At 39.3% G+C, this 16,725-nt stretch overlaps 1 protein-coding gene across 2 annotated transcripts in view; it reads left to right on the top strand.

Moving 5' to 3' along the window:
* The window catches only part of LOC114217148 (protein argonaute-3), a 121,322-nt gene extending 105,106 nt beyond the window's left edge, over positions 1-16,216 (top strand). For both annotated transcript variants that reach the window (XM_028113945.2, XM_028113946.2), the window contains exons 15-19: positions 1,078-1,272; positions 1,610-1,744; positions 4,668-4,769; positions 14,927-15,126; positions 15,681-16,216. In XM_028113945.2, the coding sequence (XP_027969746.1) occupies positions 1,078-1,272; positions 1,610-1,744; positions 4,668-4,769; positions 14,927-15,126; positions 15,681-15,789 (741 nt within the window). In that variant the 3' untranslated portion in view covers positions 15,790-16,216. The remainder of the gene's footprint in view (positions 1-1,077; positions 1,273-1,609; positions 1,745-4,667; positions 4,770-14,926; positions 15,127-15,680) is intronic.
* Positions 16,217-16,725: the final 509 nt, after the last annotated feature.

The following is a 16,725-nucleotide window of genomic DNA, read 5'->3' as shown; positions in this document are numbered from 1 at the left end:
AACACAATACAATAAGAGGGACTATGGATTCAAGCCTCTGGTCTAGGACATTGCGGTAAGAGGAAAAATTCTTTTTAAAATTTATGAAGCCTAACGGTTCTAAGATGATGTTTCAGAGTCTTAAGTGTGGCTTCTGGGGTGGTTTGCTAAAGTACAAAAGATAAAAAGAGGGCACCTGGGTGGCTCAGTTGGTTGAGCCACTGCCTTCGGCTCGGGTCATGATCCTGGAGTCCCGGGATTGAGTCCCGCATCGGGCTCCCTGCTCAGCGGGGAGTCTGCTTCTCCCTCTGACCCTCTTCCCTCTCATGCTCTCTGTCTCTCATTCTCTCTCTCTCAAATAAATAAATAAAATCTTTAAAAAATAAAAAATAAATAAATAAATAAATAAAATAAAAATAAAAAAATAAAAGAGAAAAAAAGAAACCCAGGGTTTGAATGGGTCCTCTTATCTCCTTTCTCTTATTCTTCTTATGAATGTCTTTCTGTCTCTTTTCTTACTAATTTTTAAATATACTAACAACATCTATAAATTAGAAGCTTATTAAATGTACAGAGGCGCCTGGCTGGCTCAGCCAGTAGAGCATGTGACTCTTGATCTCAGGGTCATGAGTTTGGGCCCCACTTTGGCCATAGAGTTTAAAAATAAAAACAGATTTTTTAAAAAATGTAAAGCACAGCCTACTTACAGGAAAATAGTTCATTGGGGTTTTTTTAAGATTTTATTTTTAAATAATCTCTATACCTAATGTGGGTTTTGAACTCATGACCTCGAGATCAAGAGTCACACACTCTACCAACTTGAGTCAGCCAGGCGCCCCAGAAAATAGTTTTTAACCCTATACTGAGTCTTTTATTCTGTTCTCCCCTGGGAATTGTTGATTTTTTTTTTATTACTCTCAAGATGAACTAAAAATGAACTTTTTTATTACTCTCAAAATAAATAATAAGGTTGTAATAAAATACAAATTTAAATGAAATCCATGTACTTTTTTTCCATTTTTTTTATTGTGGTAAAATTCATATTGATGTAGTTTTGATTGTCTTAATTTCTATTTTCCTTTACTTTTTCCAACCTAGGTTGTAGGTAGTATGGATGCCCACCCAAGCAGATACTGTGCCACAGTAAGGGTTCAGAGACCCCGACAGGAGATCATCCAGGACTTGGCCTCCATGGTTCGAGAACTTCTCATTCAGTTTTATAAATCAACTCGGTTCAAACCTACTCGTATCATCTTTTATCGGGATGGTGTTTCAGAAGGACAGTTTAGGCAGGTTGGTTGCCTGGGATCTCATTATACTATGGTTAAATCAGATACTGTGTTTATAATATGGTGTCTAGTTCTGAGGTTAGAAGTCTTAATTAGGTTGAGAATTCCCAAAGTCAAAATTTGATACTTCTTAGATTATCTCTTCTAAGATGTTTACTATGGATTTGTAAGCCTTGGTTGCTAAAATCATGTTCTGGTCATAGTTAAAATGGAATAGAGAAGTATATTTAGCTGTAAAGTGATAAGATTAAGAAGTCCTAAAACTAAATCATGGTCTTACTTTGAAGTATGTATAAGAGAACAGCTGACTATGTCAAGTCTTTCCATTTCATCTCCTCTAGGTATTATATTATGAACTACTAGCAATTCGAGAAGCCTGCATCAGTTTGGAGAAAGACTATCAACCTGGAATAACCTACATTGTAGTTCAGAAGAGACATCACACTCGATTATTTTGTGCTGACAGGACAGAAAGGGTAATCTTACATCTGTCATAATACTATTATAAAACAAGCTTACCTCATATAGTTCATAGAGCACTAAACAAAGGCTGTCTGCCAACAGCATGGGTTCCAGTGTATAGTAGCAGATCTCAGCATACCACATTACAAGTAGAGAAGCATCAAAATAGGTTGTTACTTTTTAACTTCCTAGAATTTCTGTTAATACTCCAAGTGTTCGAAATCCTGTTAATGCTTTTTGTTATTGTGAAGAAACTCATAGTTTTAAAATTGTTCTTTCTATTTCTGTATGTCTTAAATGTTCAGAGGGGAAAAGGTACATTTATTTTTAAAAATATCTTGTAAAAATTATTATTTTTAAAATAAAACTTTAAAAAAGTTTTTTTAGAAGCTAGGAACTTTCTAGAATGATTCGTAGAAATTCATGCAAAGCAACTTTTAAATAGTGCTTCCTTTAAAATTCACAGAATTTTTTTTAAGATTTTATTTATTTTTAAGTAATCTCTACACCCAGTGTGGGGCTCAAACTCACTACACTGAAATCAGGAGTTGCATGCTCTGCTGACTGAGCCAGCCAGGTACCGCCCCACAGAATTATTTTTTATATTTTGTAGTATGACTATGTATTTTTATAATTAGAGAAGGAGGGGTAAATACCTAGGGAAATCTGTCTTCTTGTTTACATGCAGCATAGGTGAGTAGCAGTCTTGGCCCCCATCTTTCAAATCTTGGAGCAGAGAAATCTGAGGATTGCAAGTGTTGGTGTCTCCTTGGAGAAAAGGGGTCAACAGAAAAGACAGAGAGGAGTGTATCTCTGCTTTGGTATATATTTAGCCTTTGGTTACACTTTCCGTGTAACTTTGGGCAAGTAACTTAACATCTCTGTGTCTGTTTCCTTCCCAACAAGGTTTGGGTGATACTACTATTTTCCTTTATTGGGTTGTTAAGAGAATTAAGTAAATTAAATTATGTAATGTATCCAAAATGGTGCTTGGCACATACTAAGCACTCAATAAAGGTTGGCTAGTAGTTGTAGAGTGGTGGTGATGATGGTCATAATAGAGGAAAAGAAAAATAATAGAGGAAAAGAAATCATAATAGCAGACATTGTTCTAGGTATGTGTCAAAATTTAACTCATTTAATCTTCACAACACCGTAAGGTGTTTGCTATTAGTATCGTCATTTTCCACAGGAAGAAACTGGGGCATATGAGGTTAAAGAACAAGGTTATAAAGCTAGTAATTGGTAGAGCTAGGACTCGGGTCAAGCAGCCTGGCTCCAGAGTACTCATTATCACTGTCCTATAACACCTCTCTAATAGCGGTAGTGAGAGTTCCTTATTATGGCCTCCCGGTTGTTAAAGGCGTTTGACCCCGAATTACTGGGTACATTTTTGTACCTAGAAAACCAAATGTTTCTTCAACAGTAGGATTAGGAAAACCTAAGTTAGATTTAATGATTACTAGCATCTGATGTTCAGTCATGCTAGTCCTTCATTCGTCTACTTCTCTTTCACCTTTGTTCTAAATACTACTACTACTAATAGATGAGAGATAATTATAAATAAGGAATCAGAAGCACAGAGAGGTAAGGTACCATGCCCTAAATAGCACAACTAGAAACTGGTGGAGCTGTGATATGAACCTATTCTGCTACTTCTCTAAGTAGAGTAAAACTTTTTATATGTGTTAATTTGATTTATGTATTAAGAATAAGCATAATTTAGGGGCGCCTGGGTGGCTCAGTCGGTTAAGCGGCTGCCTTCGGCTCAGGTCATGATCCCAGGGTCCTATGATCAAGCCCCACGTCCAGCTCCCTGCTCGGCGGAGAGCCTGCTTCTCCCTCTCCCTCTGCCTGCCACTCTGCCTGCTTGTGCTGTCTCTCTATCTGTCGAATAAATAAATAAAATCTTAAAAAAAAAAAGAGTAAGCATAATTTAGTTGATTATGAACAGTTTTTGTTTTATACTGGGTGAAGGCTAACTGATACACACAGCTATAACTCAAGCCACTACCTGATAGTAGTCCCTCACATGCAGAAAGAATATCTGAGTAGTAAAATGGTTTTTAATTTGTTAGCCTTATAAATCTAGACTTAGAATTACTGATTTTAAATGTGTTTAGGGATAAAGAGGTAGAGGTGAGTATACATATGCATTTTAAAGTGTTTTATTAGAAGCCTTTCATTATCAGAAATTTTGAACCATTTCATTCATATTCACATCATAGCTATGCAGGGTGCAGATTTCCTTACAGGATGTTGAACTGCTAGTATGAAATAAGAGGAATAGGGCCTTTGCAGTCAGTTCTGTATTTGACTCCCAGTTCTGCCTTTTATTGTGTGCTGTTCAGCAAAGTATTTCATACTCCTGAGCCCAAGCTTCCTGAACATGTGGTAATAATACCTAATTAACAGGAATTTATTGATTGGAAATATGTATGTTATGTGCCTGGCCCATATATGGTTAACAAATGGTGACTACAGTTGATGTTATTGTCAGCATTCTTTCTCTCTAAAAATACAGTGTTCGCCAAGGAAAATGCTAGTTTTCATAAATTACACATTCAAGAGTACCTGCTGTTCCCAGGTACCATAAATTGGAGTAGTTAAGTAATTTTTTAAAAAATTTTTTAAGTGTTCCACCCATATTGGGATCACCTACTAGCTAAGCACCAGTAGACACTAGTAACTCTTTGTTGTTTATCAGCTCTCACTTTCAGCAATATGTAAGAATAGGAACCAGGACTAGAATAAGCTCTGCTATTAATGCCTGCTCAAGTAATATTTGAAGCTGAAAGTAGTGAAACACGGGATCAGCATATATATATATATATATATATTTTTTTTTTTTTTTTTTTTTTTTTTTTTTTTAAAGTGCTTTCAGATACATTCTTCACCTTTGTCCTGTTTGTTTAAACTTTGACCAAACAAATCTAGGTTGGAAGAAGTGGCAATATCCCAGCTGGAACAACAGTTGATACAGATATTACACACCCGTATGAGTTTGATTTTTACCTCTGTAGCCATGCTGGAATACAGGTAAGCCTGCCCTGTGGGTGAAATGTTCTAATTCAGGAACTTCCATTCCTATGTATATTTTTTTAAATCTCAGAAAAAGAAAAAAACACTGTTTCTGCACTCCAAATTGTTTCCACATTTCACTGAGGTGAAACTCTCAGTAAATAAATTTCTTCCCCTTCTTTACCTGAGTTAGGGGATTATTTCTATGAAAATACCAGAATATAAGTAGCCTAGTAGAATGAATCTCCCTAAACTGAGTCCGCAGTTTAACCTAAAACTTCAAAAAATTTAATATACCTGATTCTTCCTTTGACATTTGCTTCTTTTTGATAATAATACTTCACAAAGTTTTGGCATTTACTGAGAGATATTGAGCATGTAAAAGAGTTTAATTGTAGATTTACAGCTTTAAGTTTCAGTTAAATAATTTTTTTTAATTTTTATTGTTATGTTAATCACCATACATTACATCATTAGTTTTTGATGTAGTGTTCCATGATTCATTGTTTGTGCATAACACCCAGTGCTCTACGCAGAACGTGCCCTCTTTAATACCCATCACCAGGCTAACCCATCCCCCCACCCCCCTCCCCTCTAGAACCCTCAGTTTGTTTTTCAGAGTCCATCGTCTCTCATGGTTCGTCTCCCCCTCCGATTCCCCCCCTTCATTCTTCCCCTCCTGCTATCTTCTTCTTCTTTTTTTTTTTTTTTAACATATATTGTATTATTTGTTTCAGAGGTACAGATCTGTGATTCAACAGTCTTGCACAATTCACAGTGCTCACCATAGCACATACCCTCCCCCATGTCTGTCACCCAGCCACCCTATCCCTCCCACCCCCCACCACTCCAGCAACCCTCAGTTTGTTTCCTGAGATTAAGAATTCCTCCTATCAGTGAGGTCATATGATACATGTCTTTCTCTGATTGACTTATTTTGCTCACCACGACCAAGTGGGATTTATCCCTGGGCTGCAAGGTTGGTTCAACATCTGCAAATCAATCAACATGATATAATACATTAATAAAAGAAAGAACAAGAATCATATGATCCTCTCAACAGATGCAGAACAAGCATTTGACAAAATACAGCATCTTTTCTTGATCAAAACTCTTCAGAGTGTAGGGATAGAGGGTACATACCTCAATATCATAAAAGCCATCTATGAAAAATCCACAGCGAATATCATTCTCAGTGGGGAAAAACTGAGAGCTTTCCCCCTAAGGTCAAGAACACGGCAGGGATGTCCACTATCACCACTGATATTCAACATAGTATTAGAAGTCCTAGCCTCAGCAATCAGACAACAAAAAAATAAAAGGCATCCAAATCGGCAAAGAAGAAGTCAAACGCTCACTCTTTGCAGATGATATACTTTATATGGAAAACCCAAAAGACTCCACCCCAAAACTGCTAGAACTCATACAGGAATTCAGTAAAGTGGCAAGATATAAAATCAATGCACAGAAATCAGTGGCACAGAAATCCTATACACCAACAAGAAGACAGAAGAAAGAGAAATTAAGGAGTCGATCCCATTTACAATTGCATCCAAAACCATAAGATACCTAGGAATAAATCTAACCAAAGAGGCAAAGGATCTGTACTCAGAAAACTATAAAATACTCATGAAAGAAATTGAGGAAGACACACAAAAAATGGAAAAACGTTCCATGCTCATGGATTGGAAAAACAAATACTGTGAAGATGTCAATGCTACCTAGAGCAATCTACACATTTAATGCAATCCCCATCAAAATACCATCTACTTTTTTCAAAGAAATGGAACAAATAATCCTAAAACTTGTATGGAACCAGAAAAGACCCTGAATAGCCAGAGGAATGTTGAAAAAGAAAAGCAAAGCTGGCGGCATCACAATTCCAGACTTCAAGCTCTATTACAAAGCTGTCATCATCAAGACAGTATGGTATTGGCACAAAAACAGACACATAGATCAATGGAACAGAATAGAGAGCCCAGAAATGGACCCTCAACTCTATCGTCAACTAATCTTCGACAAAGCAGGAAAGAATGTCCAATGGAAAAAAGACAGTCTCTTCAACAAATGGTGTTGGGAAAATCAGTTAAATAATTTTGAGTCTTATTCTTTTCATAAAATCATTTTGTTAATTTGTTAGCTCTGTTACTTAGTGGAACATAAGCTTTAATTCAGTGCTGCTTAAACTTTCCAACAGCACAGTGAATCCACATTCCTTGGATGTTTGAGAGAATGTAGCCCAAAACTATTTTAGGTTACTTGCCCTTGATTAAAACAAATTGCAGGGGCGCCTGGGTGGCTCTTGTTAGGCGTCTGCCTTCGGCTCAGGTCATGATCTCAGGGTCCTGGGATCAAGCCCCGTGTCGAGTCCTGCATTGGGCCCCCTGCTCAGCGGGGAGTCTGCCTGTCCCCCCCGGCTTGTGCTCTCTCTATCTCAAGTAAATAAATAAAATCTTTTAAAAAAATAAAACAAATTGCAGGAAGATGTTCTATACTGAACAGCTGTATTTTAAAGCTTTGTATGTTGTAAATACACTAACCCCCATTTCACTCTTACAGCTTTAAAATTATCCCACTCATTTATCTACGTTCTTATATCTGCTCCTCTTCATAATCAGTGTTGTACATTTTCACTGTGGGTAAGGTTAACAGTCAATTAGCAAAACAAAAGTTAAAAGTACCTTCCAGAGTTGTAAAATTGGAGCACATATTTTTTTTAAAGATTTTTTTATTTATTCATTTGAGACATACAAAGAGAGAGCATGAGCAGGGAGAGAGGCAGAGGGAGAGGGAGAAGCAGACTCCCCGCTGAGCTGGGAGCCCGACGTGGGACTCGATTCCAGGACCTAGAGATCATGACCTGAGCCGAAGGCAGACGCTTAACCATCTGAGCTACCCAGGCGCCCCAAGGAGCGCATATTTTTAACCTAGTGTTTCCATCCATGTATCCCACAGAACGCTACTGCTATGACTTCTCAATAAATATTGTAGAGTAGAAAAAAAGATACTCTGTTCAGATGAATTCTGGAAATCCTGGTTAAAAAGATTTTTTCACTCTACAATTTTTGGATACCACTGATACGCAAGTGGTCATCATGAGTCTTAAAGACAGGATATTTCGTAGTTTATTTAACTAGAAATTTTAGGGACAGTTTTCCTTTAGGACACCAAATTGAAACTTTGCTTTAGTCAGCAAATAACCAGGAATATTTCACAAGAACTAAAGATGGTTTTTACACATCTTCCCAGCTTTATTAGAATTTTCAAACTCCCAGAGATCAAAAACAGGAGTCTTGTTTTTTACCAGCTAAAATTAAAAATCTGATCATTTCTAACCAGTATAAGAGATTATTTTTTCATATCACTATTTTTAACTTTATCAGTGATTAACAGATCCTTCAACAACATTTTAGCCAAATTACATAACTTCTTGACACTTTTATTGGTCTTATTGGTGTTATTTTCTCCCTTCCCCATTTTATTTTGAGGTAAAATTCCCACTCATTTTTTTTAAGATTTTATTTATTTATTTGAGACACAGAGATAAAGAGAGCATGAGCAGGAGAGAGGCAGAGGAAGAGGGAGAAGCAGGCTTCCCGCTGAGCGAGGAGCCCGATGTGGGGCTCAATCCCAGGACCCTGGGATCCTGACCTGAGCCGAAGGCAGACGCTTAACCATCTGAGCCACCCAGGTGCCCCTTATTTATTTATTTCAGACAATGAAAGAGAGAGCATGAGGGGGGTGGGCAGAGGGAAAAGCAGACTCCCCACTGAGCAAGGAGCCCAGCGTGGGGCTCGATCCCAGGACCCTGGGATCATGACCTGAGCCGAAGACAGACTTTTAACCAACTGAGCCACCCAGGTGCCCCTCCCACTCATTTTTAAAACTTAAATTTATAAATGATGTCAAAGCTTGCTACTCCCTTCCACCCTTCATCTGCCCAGGACAGGCCAGAGCTTTAGTCCTGGTAACTTTGAGAAGAGGAAAGGACCATGGCCTGACTCTGAGATACCTCTTTCCCCTCCTCCTTCTAGGACTGTCACTCATCTGGTATTCCTGACTGCCAGCCTGCTGGTGGTTAGGAGCTGACAGGAGCCTTTCTGTAGTCTGTTCTGATTCTTCTGATGCTATAGCCTCAGGGTTGAGGACCCTCAAAGGGCAGCAGTGTCTTTCTTGGGCCCCATCAATGGTACAGACTCTTCCGTTAGGTTACATATCCCACTGCATGGGCTCCACAGCTCCTGCTCTTCTGCTCACTTTCATTCCTTTAGGCTCCCAAAACTCTTTCCAGGAATTCTCACCGTTCCAGCCCTGTGGAGTTGGCAGAGGGGGCCTGTGGACTCTGAGGTCAGAAAGTGTTCAACTGGGGCATGAGATAATAGCCTCCCTTTCCAGCAGGCTCTTATCTGATTTTATTATGTGGTGCCTCAGTTGGTTAAGCATCTGACTTCAGCTCAGGTCATGATCTCAGGGTCCTGGGATGGAGCCCTGAGTGGGGCTCCCCATTCAGTGGAGAGTCTGCTTGTCCTTCTCCCTCTGCCCCTTCCCCAGCTCATGCCTGCGTGCATGCACACTCTCTCTCTCTCAAATAAATATTTTATTTAAATATATATAAATAAAATCTATTTGAGAGAGAGCATGCATGAGTGGATGGAGGAGCAAAGGGGGAGGGAGAAAGTGAGGGAGAGAATCTCAAGCAGACTCCATACCAAGCACTGACCCCATAGTGGGGCTCGGTCTCAGGACCCTGAGATCACGTCCTGAGCCAGAACCATTTGGACACTCAAGCACTCAACCAACTGAGCCACCCAGGCACCCCAGGCTCTTATTTTATAATAGAGTCTCTTCGAGTCCCCCTTATGTGTCTTCATGGGAGAGAGCATACCTTTCATTCCATGTTTTCAAAAAACCCATAATCACTCTCTTCTCCTACTGGGAGGATGGGGGTTAGGTGAGAAGAGGCCAGAGCCAGGGTAGTAATGATAAAGCCTGTCCTGAACTAGCTCCTCTCAGTGAGCCCTTGAGGGGAGGTGGCTGGCTCCAAAGATTAGTAGCTCTTTAGACTGTGGGATGCCTAGCGTCTTTAATCTCTGCTTTGGGCCTTCGTTGAAATTCCAGGGCAGCAGGGGGAAAAAAAACTCACTTGACATACTGTTAGAAACGTGTCAACTGGGTGGAGCATGTGACCCCTCTGAGCCTCCAAAGAGAGTTCTCCTGAAGAGAGAAATGCTCCCCGTTCAGGAATCAGAGCAGGCAGTGTCCTAAATTATAACTTCCTAACACAAATCACCAAAACTTCAAAGATATCCTTCACTATTGTTTAACAATCCTTTGACTCCTCTTTTGAGGAGTCCCTAACCTTGGTCATTTTCCATGGGTCCCTAACCTTGGTCCTTTGCCCCAACACTCAGCACATGACTCCTTCCTCAGTAAGAAATTACACTGTCAGTCATGCCTACTTTCCTGAAAAAAGGTTCAATATGTACTGTTGCTCACATCTGCTCTGGCCTGCCTTGAGTTGGTCTTAGTTCGCCAGTCATCCTCTTTCTTGTATCTTCAGTCTGTTGGAAGCTCCTGATTCCATTCCCTTAGCTTAAAATGGACCCGTCCTAAAATACAGTTCCTTGATCCTGCCATTTGCCTTCAAGTTTTTCTCCCATATCTTTCTTTAATTTTTAACTAAACTGTTCTTAAAACAATAGCCTAAAGACACTCACCTGAAATTTAAAGAGACAAATAATATAAGGATATAGAACAATTGAAACTTCACATTTTGCCAGTGGGAGTGTAAATTAACATGACCATTTTTGAAAACTGTCATTATCTACTAAAGTTAAATATATGCATGCTCTGTGACCCAGGATCTTGTCTACTCCAGGATAGCCAACAGAAATGCGTATCTGTGTTCACCAAAAGAGAGTACATTAATTTTATGGTAGCACTGGTCATAGCCAAAAACTACAAATGGTTCAAATGCCCATCATCGATAGATTGGATAAATAGTGTATATTTATGTAACAGAATATTCTACAACAAAGAGAATGATGCAACAATGTGGATGTATTTCATAAACACAGTGTCAAACCAAGGAGGTCGGACCCAAAGGGCACATACCTATGATGCTATTTATTATAAAGTTCAAAAGCAGACATAATCTTTAATGTTATCTATATTGTGAAAAGTCCAGTTACCAAGAGCAGCGTAGGTAGGGTGTGGTGACCAGGAAAGAGGCTTCACGGTTGCAGTTAATGTTTAATTTCTTGATTTTGGTGCTGGTTTCGTAGGTATTTTTACTTGTGAACAGTCCTCATTCTGTACACTTAGGGTCCATGGGCTTTTCTCTGTATATTTATACTTTCTGTAAAATGTTTACATTAAGAACAGAGAATACTACCCTTGGTAATTTCCTCTTCAATTTACAGCAGCCTGCCACTGTTGCTCCTTGAGCTCTGAACACCTGAGACTGTTGTCACTCCCTCATGGACACCATCTGCCATTTGACTTCCACACACATTTTTCTCCTTTCATCTTGCCTTTCCATTTGTTCTTGGTTTGGTTTAAATTTTTAAGTTTCAATAATCGGTATGACTTTGAAATCTCTTCTTACAGACACAACTTTTCTCCTGATTTCCAGACCTTGAGGTTGCCTTTTGACTGCACCCTCTCACCTGCCACCCCTATCTGAGCAACCCCTCAGCCCTATAGAATTAACCTTCTCAGTCTCAGACCCTTCTCATCTGCACTTTAGTTCCAGCTTTCATTATTACTCTCCTGTACAATTGTAAAATGATCTAAATGCCCTCATCTAATCTATTCTCCCTCGGATTGATTAAAACATAGGTAAGACCCTGTCATTCACCTCCTTCGTGCTACATAGCCATTAAGGTGAAGTCTCATTTTCTCAGGACAACCTGTAGACTCAATTCCTGATGTCCGCATCCTACCCCCTTTACTTCTGCTACACCATCAGTCTGTCTTGCTTTTTTCTCCCACTCTTCCCTCCTGCTCCTCTTTCCCTCTCTTTTTCTCTTCCTCTATTATCTCCTCCCTTTCACATACACAAACACACATAAACACAATGCCGACTGCAGCCACTCTAAACTGTTTTTAGATCTCACTGTCTCCTGCCGATGTTGCTCCCTTACCTTAATTATTCCTTCCCTAACTTACTGTTCATCCTTTAAGACCGATCTTGGGCATCACCTCCTCCCGGCGCCTTTCTTAAATCCTTCCCCGAGACAAATGCGGTCCTCTGCACTGCCTGAGCACCCTATGCATACCTCTTTGTTGCATTCATTAGACAACATTGTAACCATGCTTTTGTTTCTCTCCCTCTTCCCCTAGTCTATAAAGTCCTAAAAGGCAGAGACTACTCACCCATTCAATCAACAGATATTTATTGTGGCTACCTCCTAGAAGATAGGTGTTGATACTATGTATACAGAGTGAACAAGTAAATACAATCCCTTCCTCCTAGAATTTATTGGGGGAGACATAATACTAAGTAAGTAATCTCAAATATATATGTATAAATTGGGATAAAAACAATAAAGGAAAAGTAAAGACAGGAAGAGAGATTTTAGTGGGGACCTGATTTAGATTGGGAGATCACAAAAAGCTTCTTTGAGAAATGATATTTAAGATAAGATCAAGAGGAGTAAATTGGAGTTATTAACCAAGCCAAGAAGGGGGAAGAAAATTCCTGCCAGAGGCACATACAGGTTCTTTGGTGGAAAAAAAACGTTATCCACTGAGGGGATCAAATAAGGCTGTGACCACAGCATTAAGGTAGGTTAGAGAGACCAGCCTGGGCTGGATGTATGGGCCTTTGGGGCAGAGATAAGAACCTGGGTTTTAGTCAGAGTGCATTGGGAAGTCATTAAAAGGCTTTAAGCTGGACATTAATGTTATTAGGTTTGTGTGTGTGTGTGTGTTAATTCACTCTTACTGAAGTACAGATTCTACTGGGGAGTAAAAGTGGTGTTGGGGACCTCAACTAGGAGTCTATTAACATAGTCCAGGCAAAAGATGATTGTGACTGGGACAAGAACAATGATAGAGAACCGAATGAATCACATTTAGGTAGGGTTTTTGCCCTGTCTCTTCCCTGTACCTGGAATGCTCTTTCCCTGTACCTGGAATGCTCTTTCCCCATCTCACAAGCCCTCCTTTATCATTCAGAGCTCACATCCATATCTCCTTCTCATTCATTACTGTGTGCCTGGCACCCGATATGGGACATGGCATACAATGAGTGTTCAGTAAATATTGAAATGTGTGAATGTACAATATAAATGCATTAGGAGTGTATAATTTGAGGAAGATAAGATTTGGTAATAATTTGAATTTTATCCCCACAATCTTGCACAGTGTCTGACAAATGGTGCTCAAATATTTGTTAAAGTATTAGCTCATCTTGGGCGCCTGGGTGGCTCAGATGGTTAGGCGTCTGCCTTCGGCTCAGGTCATGATCCCAGGGTCCTGGGATCAAGTCCCGCATCGGGCTCCCTGCTAGGTGGGGAGCCTGCTTCTCCCTCTGCCTCTGCCCTCCCCCTCTCTCTCTCTCACTTTCATGAATAAATAAATAAAACATTAAAAAAAAGTATTAGCTCATCTTTCTGCTTTTCTCCTTTGCCATTGCCGTTTCCTTACTTCAGACCTTCATCATCTCATGCTCGAACTAATGCAGCAGGCTCCTGGGTGCTCCCCTTGCTTTCAGTCTCTTCCTGTTTCTAATCCAGCCTCCATGTTATTACTATTATATTTATAAAACTCCAATGTCATCATACCTAAAGTCTCTCCTGTTAAAAAACATAAACTGTGCAGTACTTTCCCTGCTGCTTATAGGTGAAAGTCCAAATTCCTAAGCATGTCGTTCAGTCTGATCCCAGACTTTACTTTAAAACTTCGCTTTTTTCCCTCATGCACCATACTCTGCTCATACTGGTCCGTTAGGTATTCCCCAAGTATACCATGAAATGTTATGCCCCCTGTGCTTTTGGTAAGGCTGTTTATTCTCTCTGGTGTGCCCTCACCCTAACCACCCAAACAAGGCCAGATCTCTCTCCCTCTCCCCTTGGTGAAGAACAGTTACTTCCTTTGGTATTCTCATACAGGACTAAGTGCCAGTAGTACTATAGCTTTTATTAGTTGTCTTTATAATTATAGATGGCTGTATCTCCTCTACTAAATTATGTTTTCCAAAAGAAAGGAAACCTTTGACTTTGTCGACTTTGTTTTTCTTTGAATCTGCAGTACCTAACTAACATAGTAACTAATACAGAGGAACTCAACTAAATGTTCTGGTGTCTTTATCACAGTAAAATTACATAACATACAACTTACCATTTTAACCATTTCTAAGTGTACAGTCCTATCGCATTAAGTACATCCACGTTGTGTGCAGCCATACCCCAGTCTGTCTCCAGAACTTTTTCATCTTCCCTGACACTGTACCCATCAAATACTAACTCCCCATTCTCCCTTCCCCTGGCCACTGGCAACCACCATTGTACTTTCTGTCTCTCTGAAATTGACTACTCATTACCTCATATAAGTGAATCATACAACAGTTGTCCTTTTATGACTGGTTTATTTCATGTAGCATAATGTCGTCAAGGTTCATCCATGTGTCAGAATTTTCTTCGTGTGTGTGCGTGCGTGTGTGTGTGTGTGTGTGTGTGTACTACATTTTATTTATCCATTCACCTGTCGTATACTTGGGTTGTTTCCACCTGTGGACTATTGTGAATAATACTGCTTTGAACAAGGGTATGCAGGTATTTGTTTTGAGTACCTGCTTTTATTTCTTTTGGATATATACCCAGAATCAATTAAATATTTTTAATGAATTATTAAATTAGAATATGTTTTATTTTACTAATGTACAAAAGCTATTTTTTTATATAACTTTGTGCTGAGTATTTATTTAAAAGTTTAGAAATCGGGGCGCCTGGGTCGCTCAGCCGGTTAGGCTTCTGCCTTCGGCTCGGGTCATGGTCCCAGGGTCCTGGGATCGAGCCCCGCATCGGGCTCCCTGCTCGGCGGGAAGCCTGCTTCTCCCTCTCCCACTTCCCCTGCTTGTGTTCCCTCTCTCGCTATGTCTCTCTCTGTCAAATAAATAAATAAAATCTTAAAAAAAAAATCAACAGAATATGCCATTGCCTTCTCTGCAGGGTACCAGCCGTCCTTCACACTATCATGTTTTATGGGATGATAACTGCTTTACTGCAGATGAACTTCAGCTGCTAACTTACCAGCTCTGCCACACTTATGTGCGCTGTACACGATCTGTTTCTATACCTGCACCAGCGTATTATGCTCACCTAGTGGCATTCAGAGCCAGATATCATCTCGTGGACAAAGAACATGACAGGTAATATAAAAACACAACAAATAGAGATTTTCACTCAAATGCAAGTATGGTCGGCATGTTAGGACTTTCTTGAGAAATCTTTAAGTGTTTACATGTATGTTTCCTTCCTGTTCACCATAAAGTACTGCCATTTAGAATTAAAGTTCCACAGACTGTTAGAGGAGTCAGTGATCCATGTGAAAAGCAGCCATAGGTGAACTGACTGCCCAAAATAAGGGTTCCCATTAAAATGTACACTTTAGGCTTATTAGTACTAGAATGGTATAGTGATTTAGTTGCTTTGCCAAATTAATTCAAGGGAGAGATTGTTGCTGATAGACAAAATGATAGTATGCCTGGGATTTACTTCTAAACAATCCTGGGGAGGCGAGAGAAGTAAAACAAAATTGGCTTCGAGTTAATAATTATTGAAGCTGGGTGATAGAAATGTAGCAATTCATTATACCAGCTTCTATTTTTTTTAATATTTTTGAAATTTTCTACCAGTAATATTTTTCAAAATTACTACATCAGAATAGGGTTTGTTTTTGTGTTCATTGCCGCTTCTCTTACAGTGCTGAAGGAAGTCACGTTTCAGGACAGAGCAACGGACGAGATCCACAAGCTCTTGCCAAGGCTGTACAGATTCACCAAGATACCTTACGCACAATGTACTTTGCTTAAAAAGTCCAAGAATATTCTCTGAGAGGAAGAACTGAAAGATGCATCGACATACAGCATATGTTTCCAGTGGAGTCAGTTGAGTGGGGATGCCTCCAGCCATACAGCAACCAACACTGTGTGGGGACCAGGGTCTGATTTTTATGTTGATACAAGGAAGATTGTTTACTTCATCAAGGAACACAGCACCATTATGCAATATGAAACCAGCCAACTGCTTTTTTGTGCGGTCTCCTTAGGAAGTATCGCCATTGTTTTGTTTTCACTTTCTTGTAGTCTAACCCTTTTAATGCCTTTACCTCAAGTTGCTTGGCAGCACAACTATCTTTGCAAAAAAAAGTAAAGAAAAAGTAAATGACAGTTTAAAAAAAACACACACCTATATGAATAATCAAAGTGATTGTTCACAATTATGTGTGCAAAAAAATTAATGTGCATTCGTGTATTCTTGTAAAAGGTATCTGTGTATATTTTAAATATATACATGTATACTTCATATGCATATATATCTGGATCTACATTGATAATAGATATATATGTGTTTGTGCGTGTATTTTATAGGTCATTCCTTTGGGGAACTTTCTTTCCCTTTTATTATCTTACCAACACCACTTTGATTTTTCTCTCTACCTCCCTTTCCTTCATCTCCTACATTTTTTTTTCCTAATGCTACCAGTGACATTCAGATGTTCATGTATCTGGTTCATTTGGATATGAAGCATGGCAAACTAGATTTTTACTTTTATTTTGCACATCCTACTCCGGTCTCTTGTCTCATACACAATTCCAAGTCCTCAACTCTTGATACTGCTTTCTTAAGAAACAAAATTAATATATATATATATGTAATTATATATATATATATAATGTTTCTGTGAGAGTGTGTGTCTGCCCCCTCCTGCTCTGAATTTACATTTGCCATTTGTACAATGTGTACAT

Source organism: Eumetopias jubatus, unplaced genomic scaffold, assembly GCF_037043125.1.
Source record: "Eumetopias jubatus isolate StellerSeaLion01/CBP00866 unplaced genomic scaffold, mEumJub1_p1.0 scaffold_4, whole genome shotgun sequence".
Taxonomy (NCBI): Eukaryota; Metazoa; Chordata; class Mammalia; order Carnivora; family Otariidae; genus Eumetopias; species Eumetopias jubatus.
This window is presented reverse-complemented; position numbering and strand designations above follow the sequence as displayed.